Source organism: Neoarius graeffei, chromosome 8 (genome assembly GCF_027579695.1).
Source record: "Neoarius graeffei isolate fNeoGra1 chromosome 8, fNeoGra1.pri, whole genome shotgun sequence".
Lineage (NCBI taxonomy): Eukaryota > Metazoa > Chordata > Actinopteri > Siluriformes > Ariidae > Neoarius > Neoarius graeffei.
This window is the reverse complement of record NC_083576.1, coordinates 80,514,708-80,540,334: the sequence shown is the minus strand read 5'-3', so window position 1 is coordinate 80,540,334 and position 25,627 is coordinate 80,514,708. Positions and strand designations below refer to the sequence as shown.

Below are 25,627 nucleotides of genomic sequence, written 5' to 3'. Positions count from 1 at the left end.
AGTGGCTTGATTAGTGTTATGGTAGCGGAGAAAAAAATAGCAAAAAAAAAAAAAAACGAAGATAAGACAAGTAGGAAAAATAGAGAAAAGGGATCAGGAACATTCGTTGCAGGCTGCACGTGAGCTGGCGCATGTGCGCTCATGTTACCGTCATTAAATCCAAGCCTTGTTTTTGGTGCATCAAAGTGTTTCCTAGTTCTGCAATTTCCTGTTCTTGATCCTGGTTTCTGTCCCACATTTCTGATTATGGATCGTCACTGTTTAACTTTCCCTTCCTGGGTTTTATAAGGGTCGGAGTTTACACACTTGTGTCCAGCAACATTCATTCTGACCTGCATGTTACACCATGAGACGTTATATTTTATCCAACAACAAAGCAAGACAATATTTGGAGAACAAATGTTCATGATGCAGTTTATCATAATAATGACATTATGGTCATAATCAGCAGCTTTACAGTCGGAAAAACAGGAAGATACACAAACTGATTAACCGAGTGTTCATCCACCTTCGGTTTCAACTTTCAACCCCTCAACTTTCATCCGAGCTGAAGTCCTTGCGCTCCTTCGTTCATCTTATACTCATCTTATGTTTGAGCAGATCTTAATGTGATCGCGCTGCCAGCCGGAGAGACTCCGCCACCTTTGAAAGGCCATGAAAGGGAACAAGACGACATGTAATTTAAGAGCTAATTGCGGAGTGGCAGTTAATCCAGAACAGCTGCGATCACACTGGAGAACAATTCCAGAGTTTGTTCCCAGTGAGAGAGTGTTGAACCAAAACGGTTTATAATAAATCCTGACATGAATGAGGGGTTTATCCAGAGTGCAATCGCAGTGCTTTATACGCTGACATGCTGCTCCACATCTGTGTCGCTGCCTCACCAGAAGCCACTTTTCCAACACAAAATTAATGGTCATGTTGGTCCTTGGGGGTGGAGTCAAAGAGTCACCATGACTACACTCACAGGCCACTTTATTAGGAACGCCCATCCACCTGCTGTTTTATGCAGTTCTCTAATCGGCCGATCCCTTGACAGCAGCACAACGCATCAAATCGTGCAGATGCACATCAAATCCAGAGCTTCAGTTAAATGATGTTCACTTCAAATATCCGAATGGGAAAAACTGTGCTCTCAAAAGTGTGACTTACTTTCACTGTGGCATGGGTGTTGGTTTGAGCCAGATGGACTGGTTTGAACATTTCAGAAACTGCTGATCTCCTCCTGGGGTTTTCACATACAACAGTCTCTAGAGTTTACACAGAATGGCGCGAAAAACAAAAAACATCGAGTGAGTGAGCGAGCAACAGTTCTGTGGGTGGAAACAAATGTCTTGTTGATAAGAGAGCTCAGAGGAAAATGGACAGATTGGTTTGAGCTTTTTTGCCAGGAAGGATATAGTAACTCATAGCAACTCTTTACAACCGTGGTGAGCAGAAAAGCATCTCAGCATGCAACAGCAGAAGAACACATTGGGTTCCACTCCTGCAGCCAAGAACAGAGATCTTCGAATCAAGAACAAGTTCCTCAGGTTGACTGGCGGAGTTGACGATTATTGAAAATCTAAGCAAACCAATGGAAGAAGCGACCATTTGACTGGCAACTTTAACCACCTGAATGGGAGATGTACAACCCTGATTCCAAAAAAGTTGGGACAAAGTACAAATTGTAAATAAAAACGGAATGCAATAATTTACGAATCTCAGAAACTGATATTGTATTCACAATAGAACATAGACAACATATCAAATGTCGAAAGTGAGACATTTTGAAATTTCATGCCAAATATTGGCTCATTTGAAATTTCATGACAGCAACACATCTCAAAAAAGTTGGGACAGGGGCAATAAGAGGCTGGGAAAGTTAAAGGTACAAAAAAGGAACAGCTGGAGGACCAAATTGCAACTCATTAGGTCAATTGGCAATAGGTCATTAACATGACTGGGTATAAAAAGAGCATCTTGGAGTGGCAGCGGCTCTCAGAAGTAAAGATGGGAAGAGGATCACCAATCCCCCTAATTCTGCGCCGACAAATAGTGGCGCAATATCAGAAAGGAGTTCGACAGTGTAAAATTGCAAAGAGTTTGAACATATCATCATCTACAGTGCATAATATCATCAAAAGATTCAGAGAATCTGGAATCAGATACGTAATGGATTGAATACGTGGGCCCTGGCGGATTCAAAATGTTCCGCCTGTGGAGTCGTTTCCCAGCGTTTTAATGTGAACAGACAGTGCATCCGCGACGAAAACGAGACGGATACGGTCTAATGTAAACACCACCTTAGTCTAATCGTATGCTAGTGAAGGTCAGGTCAGGTCAGTTCAAAACTGATCCTGCGATTGGGGACATTGTAACCCAGTACGACCTGCCGGATGGTCGGCCATTAAACTGGCTCCCCCACCAGCATAACGCTGGTGAGGAGGGGGGCAAGACTCCCAGCAGGAAGAAAAACAAGACTTTTCAAAGGGCGGATGAGCTCAATTTGAGCCAATGGCCATCATGCAACAGCAACATGATGCTCCTGCGGCCGTCTCAGCACCGTTGTGCCGCCGATTCAACAGGGCATCTTGCCAAGAGGGTATCACACGGCGCTGAGTGGTACAGACATCGCAAGTGTAGCCGCACAGAGTGGCAGAGCTTAAATATAAAACGGTTTTTAAAACTGAGCTAATAGACAAAAACTCCTCATGGACTTTTGTTTGCGATATTACACTTTCACCTTCTGTCATGTATATGCTTATACATGTGTATAAATGTAGAACCCTGATAGTGTTTGTTCAGTGGGAGCGTAATATTATGGGCTCGTTAATATCTAAATTTAAACACGAGATTTAAAGTAAACAGTGTGTACGGGCTTTGTTCCTTGGGAACATGCTGCATGAATTCCACATGGTAATAAACCTTGACATTTACACACATCCTGTTTGAAAATATGTTTCTCTTTAGAACACTGAGCTGAAGATCAAATGATGAGCCAAAACTGCAAGAGTAAACAGATCCGGCAAGCACAAACTGCTGTGGACACGTACACGTCCCAGAACAAAGACACTCCCGAATGTTAAAAATATACACTCAATTAAAAATAAAAAGGCATTTAAAAGTTTAGATCTGATTCCTGGAACAAAGCTCTCGAGGTAAAAGGCCAGTGGAAATGGCGGTGTAGCCTTTTGAAGAGTTCCATGTGTTTCCTGTTGAGCATGAAATGTGTGTGCGCGTTAAATATGGGCCCGATTTGCATTCGGTGTGGTAACTGCATAGAATGAACTTGTGAGTGAGCAGGAAAATGTGAGCACGCTCCAAACTGCGGAGCTGAAGTGTGTATCATCTTCCTGTCTAAGAGGTGAAATCGGACAATAATCACTTCCAGCACACTGCTTGTGTGTGTGTTGTGGCTTTTGGCCAGGACTCCTAGTGTGATGTGGAGTTTTCCAGCAGACGTGTCAAACGAAAAGTGTTTCGACAACAGAAAAACTTTCCAGTGTGGCTTAAAACGTGCTATTCCAAGATATTTATCATCGACTGCAGAGACATGAGGAGGCACTCTGCTGTCATCATGGCACTCCCTTTACAGCAGTAAGTGTAAAAAAACAAGACGAGCACGTTACGCAGTAAGGACGGCTCGAGTGTAACAGGATTATGACGCGCACCCTGATTATCAGTATGTGCATGTGACACAGGAAACACCAGACTTATTGTGTGCTCCTGCGATTTTGTTGTTGATATCAAGTCATCCAGTGTGTTGAGATTGTGTTCAAACAGTAAATCACAAAACTAGCTCTTTAAAAAAAAAGAACTCTGTGCTAATCCTCTACTAATATTTCGCCATGATGAATCTGGTTTGAAGGAGGGACGAGCAAAAGTGACCAAATCCTTGACACACAAATGCAAGAATAAACTACTTTTTTTTTTTTTACCCATGTTTCCTACTAACTGGAGTCTAGTACCATTATCACTGGGGTAGGAACTGCAATGTGATTGGTTATACGGCAGTTGCGCTGGAGGTGGAGGTTACAGTGGCATTGGGGTGACAACTGCGGTCAGTTTGTTTACAGTAGTACTGGGACAAGATCTGCAAATAAGGATAGAGTGGGATGCAGTCCTGTCGTCCCCCCGGCTGAAGACAGTTTGACTGGCTCCAACTACCCCCATGACCCTGACAGATAAGTGGTACAGATAATGGATAGAAGGATACAGTCCCATTGATTACAGCGGCATAAAGGCTGGGACCTGCGGTCTGATTAGTTACAGTGTTAGAAGATTTGCAGTCTGATGTATGAATGTATGTGCGCAATGGTGGCAGCTAGCTAGACAAGCAGCAAATGTTCATTTCCTGCATACATTTTGCACAGCTGGAAGATTAAAATGTATGCCCACTAGTCAGTCAGAGCTGAGACATAATTGGCACTGAGGATGAGGAGTGAAGTCTGGTTGGATGACGGCTGCATTGTGGTTGGGACCTGCAGTCCGGTTAATTACAGCGGCATTGTGGTTGGGACCTGCAGTCCGGTTAATTACAGCGGCATTGTGGTTGGGACCTGCAGTCCGGTTAATTACAGCGGCATTGTGGTTGGGACCTGCAGTCCGGTTAATTACAGCGGCATTGTGGTTGGGACCTGCAGTCCGGTTAATTACAGCGGCATTGTGGTTGGGACCTGCAGTCCGGTTAATTACAGCGGCATTGTGGTTGGGACCTGCAGTCCGGTTAATTACAGCGGCATTGTGGTTGGGACCTGCAGTCCGGTTAATTACAGCGGCATTGTGGTTGGGACCTGCAGTCCGGTTAATTGCAGCGGCATTGTGGTTGGGACCTGCAGTCCAGTTAATTACAGTGGTATTGTGGTTGGGACCTGCAGTTGGATTGGTTACAGTGTTACTATAGAGACAAGACCTGCAGTCTGAGGCATGGCTGCATGTGTGCGATAGTGGCAGTTACACAAGCACCAGTGTTCACAAAGTTGTCTGCTGTGGGAACAGCAGTCAGATCGGTAACAGTGGCACTGGGGGCAGAAGTTACAATGACATTGGCAGGGAAACTGGTCAGCTTATTGACAGTCTGATTGGTGTGTACAGCAGTCACATTGGTTACAGTGTTACGTGGGGCAGGGCCTACAGTCCGACCGCTTACAACGGGAGCGCCGGGGACGGGCACTGCAGTCCGACCGCTTACAACGGGAGCGCCGGGGACGGGCACTGCAGTCCGACCGCTTACAACGGGAGCGCCGGGGACGGGCAGTGCAGTCCGACCGCTTACAACGGGAGCGCCGGGGACAGGCAGTGCAGTCCGACCGCTTACAACGGGAGCGCCGGGGACGGGCACTGCAGTCCGACCGCTTACAACGGGAGCGCCGGGGACGGGCACTGCAGTCCGACCGCTTACAACGGGAGCGCCGGGGACGGGCAGTGCAGTCCGACCGCTTACAACGGGAGCGCCGGGGACGGGCAGTGCAGTCCGACCGCTTACAACGGGAGCGCCGGGGACGGGCAGTGCAGTCCGACCGCTTACAACGGGAGCGCCGGGGACAGGCAGTGCAGTCCAACCGCTTACAACGGGAGCGCCGGAGACAGGCACTGCAGTCCGACCGCTTACAACGGGAGCGCCGGGGACGGGCACTGCAGTCCGACCGCTTACAACGGGAGAGCCGGGGACTGGCACTGCAGTCCGACCGCTTACAACGGGAGAGCCGGGGACTGGCACTGCAGTCCGACCGCTTACAACGGGAGCGCCGGAGACTGGCACTGCAGTCCGACCGCTTACAACGGGAGCGCCGGAGACGGGCACTGCAGTCCGACCGCTTACAACGGGAGCGCCGGGGACTGGCACTGCAGTCCGACCGCTTACAACGGGAGCGCCGGGGACTGGCACTGCAGTCCGACCGCTTACAACGGGAGCGCCAGGGACTGGCACTGCAGTCCGACCGCTTACAATGGGAGCGCCGGGGACTGGCACTGCAGTCCGACCGCTTACAACGGGAGCGCCAGAGACAGGCACTGCAGTCCGACCGCTTACAACGGGAGCGCCGGGGACGGGCACTGCAGTCCGACCGCTTATAACAGGAGCATCGGGGATGGAAACTGCAGTCCAAATCATTTACAGTGGCACTGGGGGTAAAACTGAGGGTCTACCTTTGGTACATCTGTAAGGACAAAAGTTGTCCACTGGGAAGCCAGTCAAAACCAAAACATAGCTTGCCATTACTAAATTACCTACTTTGTCCACTTTCTGCAAAACGAGGTAATCAGTGAGGACTGTGAGAGCTTAAGATAGTATAATAATGTTTCCAAAGAAAATGACAAACAGCAGCAGTGGTACAAATGTAGATGGTTCATCAGGCCATTATACAATCATGCCACAAAAACATACAGTATCTCTCCATCAATCCATCCATCATCTGTAGCCGCTTATCCTGTACATGGTCGTAGGGAAGCTGGAGCCTATCCCAGCTGACTATGGGCGAGAGGTGGGGTACACCCTGGACAAGTCACCAGGTCATCACAGCATACAGTATCTTTGTTATCCTAATGATTAAAGGAGGGCAATATACAGAATACAACGTTATAGAAATGTCTTCTAGACTCTTGATATGTTACGATATTTAGGGTTGATAACCTTCCAGCAAAACAGTTGAACCCCTGAGGGGTTGTTTTAAAAAAAAAAAAAAAAAAGTGTATTGTGGCATAATTTATCATGGTATATCATCATCATCATCATCATACTGCCTAGTCCTGCAACCCCTGAGAGAAGTTGACAAGGGGGCACCACCGCTTTGCTGCCGTCACTTACATTTTACACTATGTGTAGCAGTCATCTTGCTCAAAGGGAAGATTTGAGGTTTGTTGTCAAACGCAAGTTACACCTTGATCGAAACGGAAAATGATTTCCAGTGGATGGCCTTCCTTGAAAGTGTAATTTAGTCTAAAGCCTAGGTCACAACTAGTCTAGTTAACACCAGACCATATCACAAGTGAAATATGGTCTGGAATCCGCCTACTGAATTTCTCGTAGAGGAGGTGTGGTTTACGATTGTCAACGGCCGTTTATTGGACGTTGCGAATGTCTATCATTTGGCGTATACGTAGCCCATGGCCAATCATGGCAGTTGTACCCGGTGACGTAGTTAGAGCGACGAAGAGGCGAAGAAGAGAAGGAAAGAGTTTTTTAAAACAAACTTTCGCTCTAAACTATTCAGAACAGTGTCTAAAGCTTGATCGAAAGTTTGGTTCGTATCGCTCGCCGCCATGTTAAATGTGATCCGTAAACAGTCCCAAATAAACTACAAGCTTCCGTTTGTCGAGTAGCACGCGTCACCGTCTTTCCACCCCTCCCCACTCTCTGATTGGCTCCCTAAATCAGGCGAGCCTTTAGACCATAGTCTCCATGCTGTCTTTTCAGATCGGAACGATTGTGCAAAGCAGCATGGGATTTCCCAGGCTAGGTCACAACCGGACGTAAGATTTTTTTGGCCGTGCGATTTTTGGCGTTTCCCCAAATCGCTGTGGTTTTTTTGTTCGTGGAGAAAGACGCACGTTGGCCGTAAATTTGTCTTGCAACCTGAAAAAAAACAAAAACAAAACGTAAGCGCCCATAGAGTTTGTTTGACATGACAAAGAACCTCTGCGGCCGGTCTGCGGCCAGTCTACGGCTCGAAAATCAGCACGTCACGCGCGCCCTCCGTGCGTTTCACGCGCGCCCTCCGTGCATTTCTTGCACGTAGACTGGCCGTAGGAGCACGTACGGCCGGTTGTGACTGAGGCTTAAGATGAGTCTTAATCCATGTCTGCAGAAACTGGGCTTTCAAGTTGGCAAAAAGCCCTTCGATTCAAGACGAGAGACACGCATCAGACATCCCACCATCGACTGTAGATCTGAGCTGAACAGGATCTCTTGGCTGACAAGGAAAGTACAGGAGGCCAAGAGTGCTTGTACGGCTTAATATAATAAACGTTTTGTTCGAAAACACAGCTGTAAACTGGCTGAAACTGAACAGCTGCTAGAAGACGTGCATTTTTAACTAGTGTGGATGTGAGATGATTAAAGAGAGTCCTATGGTGACGGCTTAATCGAGACGAGACAGCTGTAAATACACTTCACACCCTGTAATTTACCACAGCTCGCACTTCAAAAAGGCAAAAGACGGTGAGAAGACAAACAAGCGAACAGAACAGCAAGTAAATATAAGAAAGTTCAAGAAATCAAGAATAAATATGAAGATGAATTAAGAATTCAAAAAGGTCCCCTGGTCCGAGAGTCATGCTTTATTTATTTCAAAACATTCATGAAAGTATCTTCTTATGAAATGATGCATCTTCAAGTTCAAACTGCACCAAAACAAGAAACCCATCACGACCTTCTGAGCAGGACAGACTGACGTGATGAAACCTCGAAACTCGGACTGTTTAATCGGCGAATCAGCAATTTGCCTGCAAACAAATCGCGCTGCTACGCTGAACCGTACAAAATCTGCTGAATCCGTCCAACAGCAAATCCTACCATTTGGTGAGTCCAAACATGTAAGTGTGTATAATTCTCAGCTTAGGCGTCGGGGACACACACTCGACTGCTCTCCTGCTGCTGGCTGAAGCCAGGATGTGGAGTTTTGTGCTGGTTTGGTGTGTGTGCTGGAGAGCAGTGTGTGTACGGAGCAGCAGATGGAGGAGAGAGATTAGTCATGCAGCAGTGTACTGCACTCGCTCTTCACTTCAGCTTCCAGGAGGAGATGATTTTTTGGCCAAGCGAGGGCGATTCGGCCCAAATGGGGAGACGCATGGACACCCTGGGCAGCTGCTCCACTCCCTCCGGCCACTGCTGCTGTGTGTGGAGCTAACGGCTAGGACAATGCCAAGCAGTTGTAATTAAATGTAATGATATGCATTTATGCAGCATGTGCTGAGATGGTGTTTATGGCTGTGTTACGCTGTCACTGTTTCTCACCGTCGGATTTTCACATTGGGTTCACGTAGTTTATACAAGTTGACATTTCCACACAGTGACAGCACGGATATAAATATCCAAATATGTGTAAGGAAACAGATTTAGTCATCAATTATTTACAATCACTATTGAATACTGTGACGTCGAGACTGAGCTTCAGCTAATTAGAAAGCAATCATGGATTTAGGCTCCCTGTGGTTTCACCCAACATGACTCTGCATTAATAAAGCTTTCAGTGCATCATAAGGCCAAGTTTACATTAGACCGTATCTGTCTCGTTTTCTTCGCGGATGCACTGTCCGTTTACATTAAAACGCCTGGAAACGCCGGGAAACGGGAATCCACCAGAGCCCACGTATTCAACCCAGTTCGTATTTGATCCAGTGCTGTGTAAACATTGAGAATACGCGGATACGCTGTGCTGAGCTCTCGCTGGCATCGTCATTGGACAACGTCACTGTGACATCCACCTTCCTGATTCGCTGGCGTTGGTCATGTGACGCGACTGCTGAAAAACGGTGCAGACTTCCGCCTTGTATCACCTTTCATTAAAGAGTATAAAAGTATGAAAATACTGCAAATACTGATGCAAATACTGCCCATTGTGTAGTTATGATTGTCTTTAGGCTTGCCATCCTTCCACTTGCAAGTGGTAAGTGATATGCGCTGGGATCACACACACAGCGGCTCAGTCCCGAATCGTGGCTCGTGCACTTCACTCGCGCTCTGTGAGCTGTGCAGGGCCGGAGTGCGCACCCTCCAGAGGGCACTTGCTGTTCAGGGCGGAGTGATTTGGAGCGCAGGATGCCTGCGGAGCCGAGCGTATCCGTGTATTGGCGTTGCTGTGTGCACGCTAATCGTTTTTAAAAACGTTAATCTGATGATCCGCTGATACGGTCTAATGTAAACCCCACCTAAGACTAAAGTCATGTACAAATCTCAGATACATACGCTGTTTTGGTAGGTAGACATGTTTGGGGGGGGGGGGATTAACAAATCCTAACAAACAAAACTAATAAACAAAACAACATTAACTAACAAACAAAAACTAAACAGTTACAAAACCAAATCATCTTCTTTCAGCTGTTCCTGTTTAGGGTCGCTACAGCAGATCTGAGCTGCATATTGCCTCGGTCACAACCGGCCGTACGTGCTCCTACGGCCGGTCTACGTGCAAAAAACGCACGGAGGGCGCACGTGAAACGCATGGAGGGTGCACGTGTGACATGCTGATTTTCGAGCCGTAGACCGGCCGCAGAGGATCTTTATCATGTCAAACAAACTCTACGGGCGCTTACGTTTTTTTTCAGGTTGCAAGACAAACTTACAGCCAACGTGCATCTTTCTCCATGAACAAAAAAAAAAAAAAAAACGCAGCGATTTGGGAAACGCCAAAAAAATCGCACGGCCAAAAAAATCGTACATCCGGTTGTGACCTAGGCTTATTTGATTTGGTACAAGTTTTACACCAGATACCCTTCCTGCCGCAACCCTCCCCAATCGATCCAGGCTTGGGACCGGCACCAAGTATGCGCTGGCTTGTACAACCCCAATGACTGGGTATTTTACCTAACCTGCATGTCTTTGGACTGTAGGGGAAACCGGAGCACCCGGAGGAAACCCACCCAGACACGGTGAGAACATGCAAACTCCGCACAGAAAGGCCCTCATCAGCTGTGGGGTTCAAACCTGGAACCTTCTTTCTGTGAGGCGATAATGAGAACCACTGCACCACGGCGCCGCTCAGTTAACTAAACCAAATGAACTAAGGATTAAATAAACCAAATTAACAAACCAAAACAATTATTTAAACAAAATTAACACAAATAAAACTAAATAAACAATACTTAGTTTAAATACTTAAAAAATTAAATTAAAGGAGAACTGAAGGCAAATTTATCATCAAAATTCTATTTCTCATTTTATTAAATATAGGAATGCAGTTTTGATCGCTATTTTGTCGCTGCTATAGCAAGTTATGAGTGTTTGAAATATGCTCTGGAACATATCAGTCCATATGTCAAAGCGACGGCCGTAAACGAGATTTGCTGAGACCTGTGCGAGACATCGTAGGAAGGAAGGAAAACGTGCAGCGGAAATCAAAGCAACTGACATCTGCCAACGTTGTCAAAAGACTCGAACGCTGATGTAATCAAGCCGGAAGTTTGTTTTGTTTTGATAGCAATCAGGAAAGTTTGAAAAAAGTCGGCAGTAATCGTCATTTAAACTCCTTTTTGTGCAATACTTCGTTTGGAAAACAAACAGTTTTCAAAATGGCGGCACTGACACCTGGCTGACACTTCACGTTTCGAAGTCTCGCACAAGTCTCGTGAAGATCGTGCAGATAAGCGACGCCTGCTGTGGACCAAATGAACTAAATTCAACATGGCTAAATCGAATCGGCCAATAAGTCTCATCTCATCTCATTATCTCTAGCCGCTTTATCCTGTTCTACAGGGTCGCAGGCGAGCTGGAGCCTATCCCAGCTGACTACGGGCGAAAGGCGGGGTACACCCTGGACAAGTTGCCAGGTCATCACAGGGCTCGGGCGATAAGTATAATATTTAATTGCAATTAGTTGCTAATACGAGTCACGATACAAGGTTACTAAAACCGGAAACGTAATTGAATAACACGCTAATTAAGAAATAAAGCAAATTTAAAAGTGACTTCAGTTCTCCTTTCTCATCTCATCTCATTATCTCTAGCCACTTTATCCTGTCCTACAGGGTCGCAGGCGAGCTGGAGCCTATCCCAGCTGACTACGGGCGAAAGGCGGGGTACACCCTGGACAAGTCGCCAGGTCATCACAGGGCTGACACATAGACACAGACAACCATTCACACTCACATTCACACCTACGCTCAATTTAGAGTCACCAGTTAACCTAACCTGCATGTCTTTGGACTGTGGGGGAAACCGGAGCACCCGGAGGAAACCCACGCGGACACGGGGAGAACATGCAAACTCCGCACAGAAAGGCCCTCGCCGGCCACGGGGCTCGAACCCGGACCTTCTTGCTGTGAGGCGACAGCGCTAACCACTACACCACCGTGCCGCCCCAGTTCTCCTTTAACTAAATCAAATATTACCTAACAAAATTATCGAAACAAAACTAATTAAAGTAACATACAAAATAATTAGCTAACAAACAAAAATAAAGCTAGCAAACACATAGGCGAGTAAATTAACAACCTAAGTAACAGATCATTAAACACTATTAAATTACATTATTAAATTATACTAGCAAACTATAACAAGTTGACAAAGTAAATAAACTAAAAATTAACTAACAAACTAAGAAATTAACAAAAAGAAATTAAAATAAGAAACTAAAAAACTAAATAAATCAGCAAATCGATTAACTAACAAGCTAACGAACTACCAGCCTGAAACAAGCTCGCTAACAAACAAACCACCTCGTGAGTTAATTAAATTAATTTCGAGGAACACTAGATATAACTAAGGAAGAAATTAGTAAGCTCTAAAATTTCACGGGAAAAGAAATCTTAGCATTAAATTGTGTGTGTGTGTGTGTGTGTGTGTGTGTGTGAGTGAGAGAGAGAAAGAATGAATTTATACACAGTCTCTCGAGCTTAATGAGAATTTACCCAGTAAACAAACCTGCATCTCACACAGCATGTTCAGACATGAATGTTCCATCAGTGAGGAAGGAAAGGCACATGGAAATGTAATTACTGTACATGCCTCACCACCGTCTCCCGTCCTTAAATAAACGTTTTAATCCTGTTACCCGTGTACTCGGTACATTGGTTGGAACGTTTCACTCCTCGCCATGAATATTTGATTAACTGGTGCTGCGCTGCATTAGCAGGAGAACATCCCGAGCCTGCTGGATCGGCCCCACGCTGCGCTCGATAGACTGGAGGAGCAGGAAGTCTCTCCATCTCACTTCATTACCAAATTAAGTTGTAATCGAACGGCCGAGCTCTCCTTCCACGCATTAGCCACAATCATCTATTCAGGCAATTCCCACAGAGACGAAAACAAACAGCGCAGGTTTCAGCCTGACTTCGCACTGCTGCACTTTAATCAGCCATGAAAGACTAGCGAGAGGATGAGTGTGTGTTTACTCGGAGCTTGTAAATGCCTTACGGCTCCATGTGCGATGTTCCACGTGTTGAATGAGTGAATGACTCGTCCGAAAATATTGAACATTTGAACACTGGGGGATTTCTTCATTTTTTCTCATGGATGTATAACGATACACTGCGATCACGAGTCAATCCGATTCATTAAACTGGCTTCACAAGTTTGATTCTCATATTTTGAACAAAATTTAAATGAAGAAAAAAAATGACTGAAAAAAACCTTCTCCTTTTTTTATTCTTGAACCAAACAGTGTATTTTTATCTGTATAAAAGTGCTACAAACACAGGTTTAATATTGTAAACAAAACATACTACAGGGTCAGGATATACTAAAAAAACACAATTATAAAAATTTGATTGAATAAGCAAAAAAGTTTATGACTTGGGGAAGCTCTGTAGCAGAAATAGAGCTCCAAAGTTGGCTAAACTGACCGTTTTCCGTGGCCTTTGGTGTAGTTTGAAAGTCACCGAAGAGCTCTTTTGACTCATTGTAATGTGGTCGTGCCACCGTAGTCATGTCAATGTGTGTAGGTTGTTGTGATCCGAAGCTATCGGACTTCAGAAATGCACATCAAGCAGGCTCTCTACAAAATAACACGATGACGGGAGCAGTGTGCTGTCCATGTATTTTAACTCGACGAATTGTGCTTGATAACTCTGGTGTTGAAACAATACAACTGTGTTACATGTATAAGATGGATAAGATAAGACTGTCATTGTAGTTACACAACGAAACTTAGTTTGGTAGCACTCAGAGAAAACAGCAGCAATAAAAAAAAAAAAAGAAGATAAATAAAATACAAGATGGGGGGGGGGGGGGGTAATTGCAGTGTAAGCAGATACTGCACAGATCGTAATAACTGTATTGACAGTCCTGAATGTATAGCGATCAGTGTGTTCAGGCCCGCCGACGGGGGGACAAACGGGTATGTTGTCCCGGGCCCAGGAATGGGGGGGGGCCAGAACTGGGCTCTCATGAAGTTGCGATTATTTTATTTCATTTCAAAATGTGTTGATTTGGGGGAGAAATGTGCTATATTTGCATTCAATAAATGATTTCTAGATCTTTTGCCTTTATTGTCTTTGAAAAAGTCGTCAAGAACCCCCTACCATCCCTAATGCAAAAATGGTTTGGTCTGACTCTTTGATTAAGGGGAAAAAAACGACATCGTTCAATCATAGCGCTTCGACAATCACCGTGCGTGCCATTTGCCAACATGCACAAGTCAGGAGCACAGAAAAGAAAAGAAAAGAGAAAAAGAGAGGAAGAAACCAAGAGACTCAGGGGCTCACTGCATAAATATTTTAAAAAAGATTCGGATGATGCAGCAGGTACTAGCAAAGGCAGTGGGGCAGCTGAGCCAGGTAAGACCGGTGTTGGGCACGTTACTTTCAAAAAGTAATTAGTTATAGTTACTAGTTACTTTTCCCAAAAAGTAACTGAGTTAGTAACAGAGTTACTTTGTCATAAAAGTAACTAATTACCAGGGAAAGTAATTATTCCGTTACATTTTTCCCCCTCAAAAAAAAAAATCAAATTCAATTAGTGTAATCATAATAAAAGTGAATGTTAAATGTGTTTAATGACTGAAATGGACACTTAACAGAACCAATTAGTAACGTTATCTACACTATATTAATGTTTTTGTGGGACAATGTGAGATAAGACATCTATCAAATGTAATATATTTTTGTAGTTATTAAAATTATGTTACTAATTACTGGCCACTGACGAGGACAAACGCTTTGTTCCTCGACATAATGTGCATTGCACGTAAACACTCTTGCCTTTTATTTCAGATAATGAAAAGTCCTGGCTGTGTTTCCAATGTGAAAGCGCAGTGCTGGGCTGACCGCTCGCCATCGCTGGGTCTTCCGATTGAGCGCGCAGTAGGCGTGGCCTACCTATGTATGTTGTCCAAATCTACTCTGATTGGCTTACTGTGCCGTTGTCTCGTGTCTCCCCACCCCACACGAAAGCAGAGTAAAGAAAGGCTGAGCGAGCAGCGTGCCAGATGAGAACAGCTTTAATAAAGTAACGCATAGTATTTTATTGTAAGTAACGGGAACGGCGTTATAACGATGTAAAAAGTAATTAGTTAGATTACTCGTTACTAAAAAAGTAACGCCGTCAGTAATGCCGTTATTCCCATCACTGGGTAAGACACAGCCAACTTTTTCCAGCCCCGTAAAGTAACCACAACCAAGGCACGCGCGGCACGCAATTCATGTTACAAACAAGTGGAGAGCAAGTCACACTGAACACCATATCAAACGCACAGGGCATTGAATCATTTCAAACCACAACGGCTTAATAACATTGTGTTTCATATATCTGATTGAAGCTAAGAATATTCACATTAGCCCGCAATCATATCCCGCCGTTTCTCGAGCGGTGTGTTCTTCTCTGCTTTTCACATTGGACAGTACGCACGCACAACAAAAGTCCGGCGCGTTGCATTTCGCACCCGAATAGTTGCAGACTAAGGTGGGGTTTACATTAGACCGTATCAGCGGATCATCAGATTAACGTTTTTAAAAACAATTAGCATGCACACAGCAACGCCAATACACGATTCGCGTGCACACAGCAACACCAATACACGGATACGCTAATCACATGACTAATTCGGCACACAAGTTGAAATGTGTCAGTGCGGCTCATCGCTTCCTCCTCAGCGGCTGCGCTCCAAATCACTCCGCCCTGAACAGCGAGTGCCCTCTGGAGGGTGCGCACTCCGGCCCTGCGCAGCTCACAGAGCGCGCGAGTGAAGCGCACGAGCAGTGATTCGGGACTGAGCCGCTGTGCGCAAGTCACTTACCACTTGCAAGTGGAAGGATGGCAAGCCTAAAGACCATCATAACCACACAATGGGCAGTATTTGCATCAGTATTTGCAGTATTTTCATACTTTTATACTCTTTAACGAAAGGTGATACAAGGCGGAAGTCCGCGCCGTTTTTCAGCAGTCGCGTCACATGACCAACGCCAGCGAATCAGGAAGGTGGATGTCACAGTGACGTTGTCCAATGACGACGCCAGCTAGAGCTCAGCACAGCGTATCCGCGTATTCTCAATGTTTACACAGCACCGGATCAGACACGATCTGGATTGAATACGTGGACCCTGGCGGATTCCCGTTTCCCGGCGTTTTAATGTAAACGGACAGTGCATCCGCGAAGAAAACGAGACAGATACGGTCTAATGTAAACTTGGCCTAAGGAAATGTTAAAATGTTAAAACTGTAAAAATGCTGAAATGCTAAAATGAAATGGTTGTTGACCGGTTGAATGGTTTTTGAATACCTGTCATTTAAGGGTTGGAGTGAGTAGAGACTGGGATGGGGGGGGTTTGTTAGGGGGGGCCCATTCAGAGCATTTTGTCCCGGGCCCAGCCAAAGCTGTCAGCGGCCCTGAGTGTGTTAGTGTGTGTGTGTGTGTGGGGGGGGGTAAATGGAGACTACAGCTCTGGGGAAGAAGCTGTTCCTCAGTCTATTTGTGCGCGTTCTGATTTCTGATGGTCCTGTATCTTCAGCCCGATGGGAGGGGCACAAACAGTTTATGACCTGGGTGTGCTGAGTCCTTGATAATGTTGTTAGCTCTCTTACATAAATGGTTTGTCGAAATTTTGTCCAGATTTGGCAGCTTAGTTCCCACAATCCTCTGTGCAATCTTAACTATCAGGTCCAAATCTCTCCGGTTCTCTGATGTACGGTGGTGTAGCGATTAGCGCGGTCAACAAGAAGGTCCTGGGTCCGAGCCCAGTGGCCGGCGAGGGCCTTTCTGTGTGGAGTTTGCATGTTCTCCCCGTGTCCGCGTGGGTTTCCTCCGGGTGCTCCGGTTTCCCCCACAGTCCAAAGACATGCAGGTTAGGTTAACTGGTGACTCTAAATTGACCGTAGGTGTGAATGTGAGTGTGAATGGTTGTCTGTGTCTATGTGTCAGCCCTGTGATGACCTGGCGACTTGTCCAGGGTGTACCCCGCCTTTCGCCCATAGTCAGCTGGGATAGGCTCCAGCTTGCCTGCGACCCTGTAGGACAGGATAAAGCGGCTAGAGATAATGAGATGAGATGAGATAAAATAAATGTTGCTTCTGGGGCAAATACGGTGGTGTGATTAATTAATTACAAAGCCTGTAATTAATTAGATTATTTTTTAATCTAGTCCCACCCCTAAATATAAAACACCTTCCGCAGTTCCATCCGTCTCCCAACCATCTCTGACAGAATACTTCACACTCCCTGATAAAGAGAAGCACATTCACCTGTTCATACGTCATGTTCAGGAGCAAACTAATGTTAATGGCGCTGAAACAGACACCGTCACATGGTGCAGTTGGAGTTTTGGACTCCGACTCGACTCGGATCAATAGTGGACTCAACATTTTTTTAATGACTTTGATTTGACTCGGACTTGAACACTGGGGACTCGAGGTTTAGAGACTCGACTACAACACTGAATCCTAGTGGGACATTTTTTAGTTCCTACTTCAGGCTAGGTTCTCTCTGAGCACAAGAGGAACCAAGAGTAAGCGTACAGTTATTGGTCCAGATGAAAGTGTACGTTGATTAGTCGAACATGAGACAACGTAGTACTGGAAACTGACGTTTTTAAAAACGTCAGCGCTTAATATTAGCATTAAAAAAATTAAAACATGGAAAGACAGTGACGTCCAGGCTTTTTTGAGCTTATATGCGACGGAATCAAAATCCGTCCCATGCCACATTGGGCGGCGCCGATCTCTGCTTCTATAGCCCTCGACCTCTCACCTATTACGTAGCTAGGGTTACAGTGGGGATCTGGTCCGGTCCTCTGGTAACAGCAAGAGTTTGACTCCCTACTCACATCTGTATTGCACCTCGCCTTACCGGTACGTACCGTTTTTATGATGGACATTGGTATGACCCGACCGCAAGCAGAACTCACGATCTCCCGGTCAAGAGGTGGACATGGTAACCAGTAGGCCAACACACGGTACTTTAATATGCGACAGAGGAACTACAAAAATCTTCTCTAGCATTTCCTGTTAACGTCAAGCTAGCAAGCCAGCTTGTCATTCCAGCATTCCTACTGATGGTGTGAATGCAAACAAAAGAAAGCCCTTGAAGGTATATAGTTCTCAGGGGAGCCCCCTAGTGGGCAGTTCCTCCCAATAAGTCTCTAGAATTGTTTGGCCCCAAAGCACCTCAGACTGGAAGGCTTTTCTCCAGGACAAAAAAAAAAAAAACCTACATTTCATTAATGGCATCAAGCAGACGTTCTTAGCGATGTACAACACACCCAGAACAGCGTGGGGAGCAGTGGGGGTTAGGTGCCTCACTCAAGGGCACTTCAGCCATTCCTGCTGGTCCAGGGAATCGAACCAGCAACATTTTGGTCCTAAACATGGTTTTCCCCAAAGCGTTTTAGCGTATCGGGCCCGATACGCTCGCTCTGCCTGCCGATACGCTTAGTCGCTTTAGTTAAAATCCGATACGCTTAGATTTATACCGATACGTTAAATTTCCTACCCACAAGTAACTAGATACATAGGAGATTAAATATCAGATCCATTTCCATACTGACTGATATTTGTGTTAAACAAGCGGTCTTTTTTCCCCCAATGTTTGTGTCGATTCTGTCAAAGTAACGTCCGCGTGGTATGATGTAAACAAACTAATCTGTTGGCTGTGTCAAGATCACGTGTTCAAACCGTCCAATAAAAATATCGAAAGAAAACGTCAGACATCCCAGAAGTTTCCGATTCATTATAAGTGATCTCGTTGGCTGCCGATGTCGTCCCCCACCAGACGGGCAAAGCCGACTGATTTTAACCACAAAAGTTTGACCTGGTCTATTATCATTATGGATTCGATTAAAGATCAGTTAACTAAACATCAACAAACCCATGTGAGTGTCACGACAACGAAAATGTCGTCGATTTTGATCACAGCGACTGGCTCAAAAAGCACTCGCTGGATAATTTGATCCACATCAGCATGGATGACCGCGAGATGGACTATGAGAGGGCTGCCCAACATTGGGCCGAGCAAAAGCCGAGGAGGATTAATCTGCTTTAAAGGAGGAGAAAACTTTAATTCATTAGTTTGGGTTTGCAGAAAGGATTACGTACTTATAAACACTCTCACGAAGTGAAGTTGCCCAGATGTGTCAAATACAGCATCATTTCAAATAATAATCATAAGCATTTTTGGCAGCGTGATGTCACTGGGATCCATTTAACGAAAGGTGGCTCCGGATTTTTCTTTTGTTAAAGGCTCACAGTGGCGTCATACTGCCGAATATGCTTATCGTTATTATTCGAAATTAGGCTACATTTGACACTTAAATTCTCTTCATGAATGTGTTTAAGTACATAATCTTTCTGCAAACTTAAATGTATGAATTAAATTTTCTTTTCCTTTAAATATACTGTATGTTTTAATCTTAATCTAGTCCATTGAATAAAGTGCCAAAATGTAAACTTTATAATATGCAGTTGCCTTACTTTTCTTTTCAGTGTATATCTTATACCCTGTCCACACTAGGGATTTTGTACCGATACGAAACTACTTTCGTACCGCGACACCTGTCCACACTAGCAACTATACCGGTACTGTAGCGGTATAACTGTATCGGTACGAAACCCACAAATGTATGGGTTTCGTACCGGTACAGTATCGGTACTGTAGCGCTTCGCTGTAGTGTGGACAGATGAAGCGGCTCTGTATCGATACAAATATAATGCGCATACGCAAAGTCACACACCTCAATCAGTGCGTTTACATGCACATAGAGAAAATCGAATTTCTGCCGTAGCTCGACTGAAATCGAAGTTCTAAATGCCATGGAAACACCTTAGCTCGGCTGAAATCGAACCGAACTGGATTTCTCGCAATCGAGCTACGCGACCTAGATTATGCGATTGTAGCCGAGCTACTTAGTGCATGTAAACCCTATCGAGCTACGTAGTCGAGCTACTTACTTCAGCGCTGCCCCTTCCGGGAGTGACGAGACCACAAGCGGGAAACATAACAGCCTCGGTCGGCGTGACAACGAATCATGACAACGTCATGAATCTTTTCTTTTTGTGGCATTGTTTGCACTGTTAAAATTTAGCTCACTTACTGTATCACCAAATACATCTGTACAGCTGTTGCATAGCTGTGAATTGTGTACATAAGTCACTGTATTTGTGTGTGTATATATATATATATATATATATATATATATATATATATATATATAAATAAATAAATGTAAATAATGTCCAACATCTGAAGAATGTCAATAAAAACAAAACAATTGAACTTTTTGTGTGTTTATTAAGACATAAGTTAAATTGTAAGCAAAAAATGGACTTTAGAAAAATATACAATTGTGCAAAATAAGCTGTCTTACAAAACAGTGGTCTGCGCAGGACAGTTTGTAGCCATACAGTCTGTTAGAGCAAGCCTAACAGCTTGAGCACGGAACTTGTGAACACAGAACTGCCAGTGTTGCCAGATTGGGCGGTTTTAAGTGCATTTTGGCGGATTTGAACATGTTTTGGGCTGGAAAACGTCAGCAGTATCTGGCAACACTGCAACTTTGTTGATACTCTTGAATAGCTCTTCTTCATGACGACAACCGGAAGTGTACCAACACGATGGGGCGTGTAGCGTCACCTGTGGCTCGGGTGCACAATGCACCTCACACAATAGCTCGATTTCCTTGTGTGCATATAGGATTGGATTTCTCTGGCACCCCTGCTGGGACCCTTAGCTCGATTACCGACAGTAGCTCGATTTGGATGTGCATGTAAACGCACTGAATGTTTTCGCTGAATAAAATAGTGAAGAACGGAGATTCGTTTGTTTCTTTCTCAACTGCCTCGCGTGTTTTATACGATTCGACTGAATAAATGACCACCAGAAATACAGACTGTACATTGACAACAAAAAGCGCACACACATTGTTTCATCCGTATGGAAGCCGAGAGAGGCCCTTCATGTAATCCTTTTTTTTTTTTTTATTCACCTTGTTATCCCGAGATAACGACATAATTAATTCAGGATCTCGAGAAAACAACACAACTAATTCGAGATCTCGAGAAAACAAAACCGTTATTTCGAGATCTCGAGAAAACAGCTGAAAAATGGTTCATTCAGGTGCGCCAAGAGACTTGTGATATGCTGACTTTGGGGCTGTTTCTCATTCTGTATAGGCGCAACTTTGGTCATTAGAATGTCTGGAATAATCGATCACCTAATAAGGCAATATTTTGATCAGGGGTTGACACAGGGAGAGACTGCATTAAGTCTTTTAATAAGGGATAATTTCAAAATTAGTCTGCGGCACCTCCGCAGAAGACTGGCCCGGCTTCGTCTCTACCGACGGAGATACAGTGATCCAGCTGAGATCACGGAATAATTGTTTTGTTTTCTCGAGATCACAGAATAACAGATGCCATATATTCTCGGAAGGAAGTTACTCGGTAACCACGGAAACATTTCGCGCACGCGCATTTCAACTTCTGTGAAAGAAAACCGCAAACATTTCTCACTAGTGTGGACAGATGCACTAAACTGTACCGGTATACTTTGTATTGATACAGTTATACCACTTTCATACCGGTATAAGTGTGAACACAGCATTAGTTATACATATATTACGGTAATTGCATCGGAAACATTCTAAATCATTACAGTTCTAGTAATACAGCAACTTATTTTAAGGTGGCAGGTCTTAGGTTCGGATCCCTTTGTGATCAACAGGAGGTCGTGATGATCGATTCTCTTCACTGGATTGCGTAAGATGGAGCAAACCACTGTTCATATTTTCATGTACGTTTTTGTTACAACACGACTTGAGCATAGGGATCGCCGTAGATTTTCAATCGATCATATACCTCAGTGATCTATAACAAAACAGTTTAACTCGCATGTTGAACTTTAAAGGAACAGTCCACCGTACTTCCATAATGAAATATGCTCTTATCTGAATTGAGACGAGCTGCTCCGTACCTCTCCGAGCTTTGCGCGACCTCCCAGTCAGTCAGACGCAGTCAGACGCTCTGTCACTCCTGTTAGCAATGTAGCTAGGCTCAGCATGGCCAATGGTATTTTTTGGGGCTGTAGTTAGATGCGACCAAACTCTTCCGCGTTTTTCCTGTTTACATAGGTTTATATGAGCAGTGATATGAAACAAGTTCAGTTACACAAATTGAAACGTAGTGATTTTCTATGCTATGGAAAGTCCGCACTATAATGACAGGCGTACTAACACCTTCTGCGCGCTTCGGCAGCGCATTGATATCTGAGCTCCGTATCAATGTGCTGCCGAAGCGCGCAGAAGGTGTTAGTACGCCTGTCATTATAGTGCGGACTTTCCATAGCATAGAAAATCGCTACGTTTCAATTTGTGTAACTGAACTTGTTTCATGTCACTGCTCATATAAACCTATGTAAACAGGAAAAACGCGGAAGAGTTTGGTCACATCTAACTACAGCCCCAAAAAATACCATTGGCCATGCTGAGCCTAGCTACATTGCTAACAGGAGTGACAGCGCGTCTGACTGCATCTGACTGACTGGGAGGTCGCGCAAAGCTCGGAGAGGTACGGAGCAGCTCGTCTCAATTCAGATAAGAGCATATTTCATTATGGAAGTACGGTGGACTGTTCCTTTAAGGTGAAATTTCAAATGTGTATACATTAATACTCTTTAGGTCAGAAATCATTGAAACGTTGGTAAAATCGATCCTATAATCATGGATCTAAAACCTCTGAGACCCTGAAAATGCACCTGAGAGCATCTATTTTCAAAATATTTTCTGGGGGAGCATGCCCCCGGACCCCCCTAGTGTCGCTTCACGCCATTGGTGCTCAATTGTCTGTGTTTTATCATGCCAGAATTTAGGGCTTTAATTTTTTTCTGGGGAAAACACTGCTTCTCGATCCATTAGGCCATGGGTTCCTCAAGTTAAAGAACGCAAGCATGTTTAAAAGTCTGGTTAAAACGCCTGTTCGGTGCGCGTTTGCTTTTGTAGGCCATCCGGAAGACTGTATTCAGGTACCATGTGAAATTAACCTGTGCGCTAGTCGTAGGCATTCGCGTTAACCATCCCAATCTCCGTCTGCACCAACAGCCTGTAAAGTTCACATATGATAAAGGTTTTATTATAGGAAGAGCTTCTTTCTTTTTAACCTACCTGAAAGTGATTGCAGAAAAGCACTGGCTATTATTTACAGTGTGCTCGGCGCTATTAGTCTCAGTATTAGACAATCATCAGGAAGCTAATTCAATTAATGACTACCTGAAGTCCCTTTCAAGTCTCGACAGAAAGGCTCTCTCGTTTTTTCATCAGCACGGCAGCGTGTACCGTGTGTCACAGCGTCGTTTTCCTACATGACACCATTTTCTTTTATCCGTCAAGACAGCGGAAGGGAAATATTCGTTTCAAGAATGCATTTAAATAGATCTGTAGAGATGAGGAACCATGAAAGACCCTGCATAACTGCTAGACGGGTTAATAAAACGGCTATTCAAAGCATTTTTTTCCTGGAATCTTCTGACTTTTAATCATTTTTTTTAAAATAAAGATCTCATCTCATTATCTGTAGCCGCTTTATCCTGTTCTACAGGGTCGCAGGCAAGCTGGAGCCTATCCCAGCTGACTACGGGCGAAAGGCGGGGTACACCCTGGACAAGTCGCCAGGTCATCACAGGGCTGACACATAGACACAGACAACCATTCACACTCACATTCACACCTACGCTCAATTTAGAGTCACCAGTTAACCTAACCTGCATGTCTTTGGACTGTGGGGGAAACCGGAGCACCCGGAGGAAACCCACGCGGACACGGGGAGAACATGCAAACTCCGCACAGAAAGGCCCTCGCCGGCCACGGGGCTCGAACCCGGACCTTCTTGCTGTGAGGCGACAGCGCTAACCACTACACTACCGTGCAGCCCTATTAAATGTTTTATTTAATAAAATATATTTTTTCCATGATATCGCAGAAAATCATATTGTGACATAAATGATCACGATATCAGTATTATCGAGTCGTATCACCCAGCTCTACTGTACAGCCCAAATGCAAAATCTCTTCATGATTAAAAGTGATTACGGCTGGAGTTTCATTACATTTATCTTCATTTTGTTTAACAACTGTAATGTAAACTAGGATGCAATAAACACCACCGAGGCAGGGGTTCCTGTGGAAGCCGAATTTACAGCCTTCCGACTGGAGTTAATATGGAGTGAGTACGCCGCTTCTCTCCACCGTGACAGACGGTGAACAGGGTCAATGGTATAAATTCGAAGGCTATTAAAAGCTACTCTCAGGTCCATGATCGAGTCCATTACAACTCGAAACTGTTCAACTCGATGCCTTCAGTGAATTTTGCTTTACTTTCCCCTTTATGGTGAAAATATTCAAACCTTTCCAAGACGACTTCCTGATTTTAAACTCTACAGATGTTCGAAAGGTCGTCAATGGCATCCTGAAAAGTAGAAATCGGCAGAGAGAGAGATGGAGATAAATGGAAATGGATGGACAGACAAAGAGAGAGATTGATAGATAGACAGAGATAGAGATGGATGGAGAGAAAGTGATATAGATCGATACATAGAGATAGACAGATAGAGAGAAAGAGAAACATATGGCCCTTTTCCACTACCCTTTTTCAGCTCACTTCAGCTCGCTTCAGCCCGACACGGCTCGCGTTTCGACTACCAAAAACCAGCACGACTCGGCTCGCTTCAGCCCTGCTTAGCCCCTAAAACTCGCACCGTTTTGGAGTGGGGCTGAAGCGAGCCAAAGCGAGCCGAGTGAGGCTGGGGGCGTGAGCAGACACTCCCCTGTGCACTGATTGGTGAGGAGGAGTGTCCTCACACGCCCACACACGCCCCGCGAGCACGCTGGGATCTGTAAACACCGCAAACCCGGAAGGAGAAGAATTACGAATTACGAGAATTTCTGAAGCCTTATGCGCCTCGCCTCATCTATACGCTCTTGCCAGTATCTGTTGGCGTTGTTGGTGACAACAAGCCACAGCACCAAGACCAGCTACACTAACGACTCTATGTCCTCTGTGTTTATTGTTTACTATTCGGGTCGTGAGACTACCGCTTAAAAGCTCACTGATGTCACTGTTTGCGCTGCTTAACGACATCACGTGACGTCCACCCACTTTCACTAACTCCACCCAATGTGTCCACCCACTTCCAGCCAGCACGGTTCAGCGCGGTTGTAGTCGAAATGCAACTCCAACAGCCCCGCTCAGCCCGACTCAGCACGGCACGGCTCAGCCCGACTCAGCCGCGTTTGTAGTGGAAAAGCGGCAAAAGATGGACAGACAGACAAGAGACAGTGATAGAAAGCTAGAGAGAAAGAGATAGATGGAGATAGATCAATAGACAGACAGATGGTAGATAGATAGATAGATAGATAGATAGATAGATAGATAGATAGATAGATAGATAGATAGATATACAGTGGTATGCAAAAGTTTGTGCACCCCTGGTCAAAATTGCTGCTCCTGTGAACAGTTAAGCAAGTTGAAGATGAAATGATCTCCAAAAGGCGTAAAGTTAAAGACGACTCGTTCCCT

The 25,627-nt window shown here is 44.9% G+C and overlaps 1 protein-coding gene across 3 annotated transcripts in view; it reads right to left on the bottom strand.

Annotated features, from left to right (window-relative positions):
- The window catches only part of tead1a (TEA domain family member 1a), a 228,495-nt gene that overhangs the window by 156,021 nt on the left and 46,847 nt on the right, over positions 1–25,627 (bottom strand). Inside the window, exon 1 of one of the 3 annotated variants that reach the window (XM_060928318.1) lies at positions 12,560–13,010. The exons of 1 other annotated variant lie outside the window; for it this stretch is intronic. In XM_060928318.1, coding sequence (XP_060784301.1) covers positions 12,560–12,598 — 39 coding nt within the window. In that variant the 5' untranslated portion in view covers positions 12,599–13,010. Of the gene's footprint in view, positions 1–12,559; positions 13,011–25,627 lie in introns of those variants that run through there. One more of the 3 variants, XM_060928320.1, reaches the window with a different exon arrangement.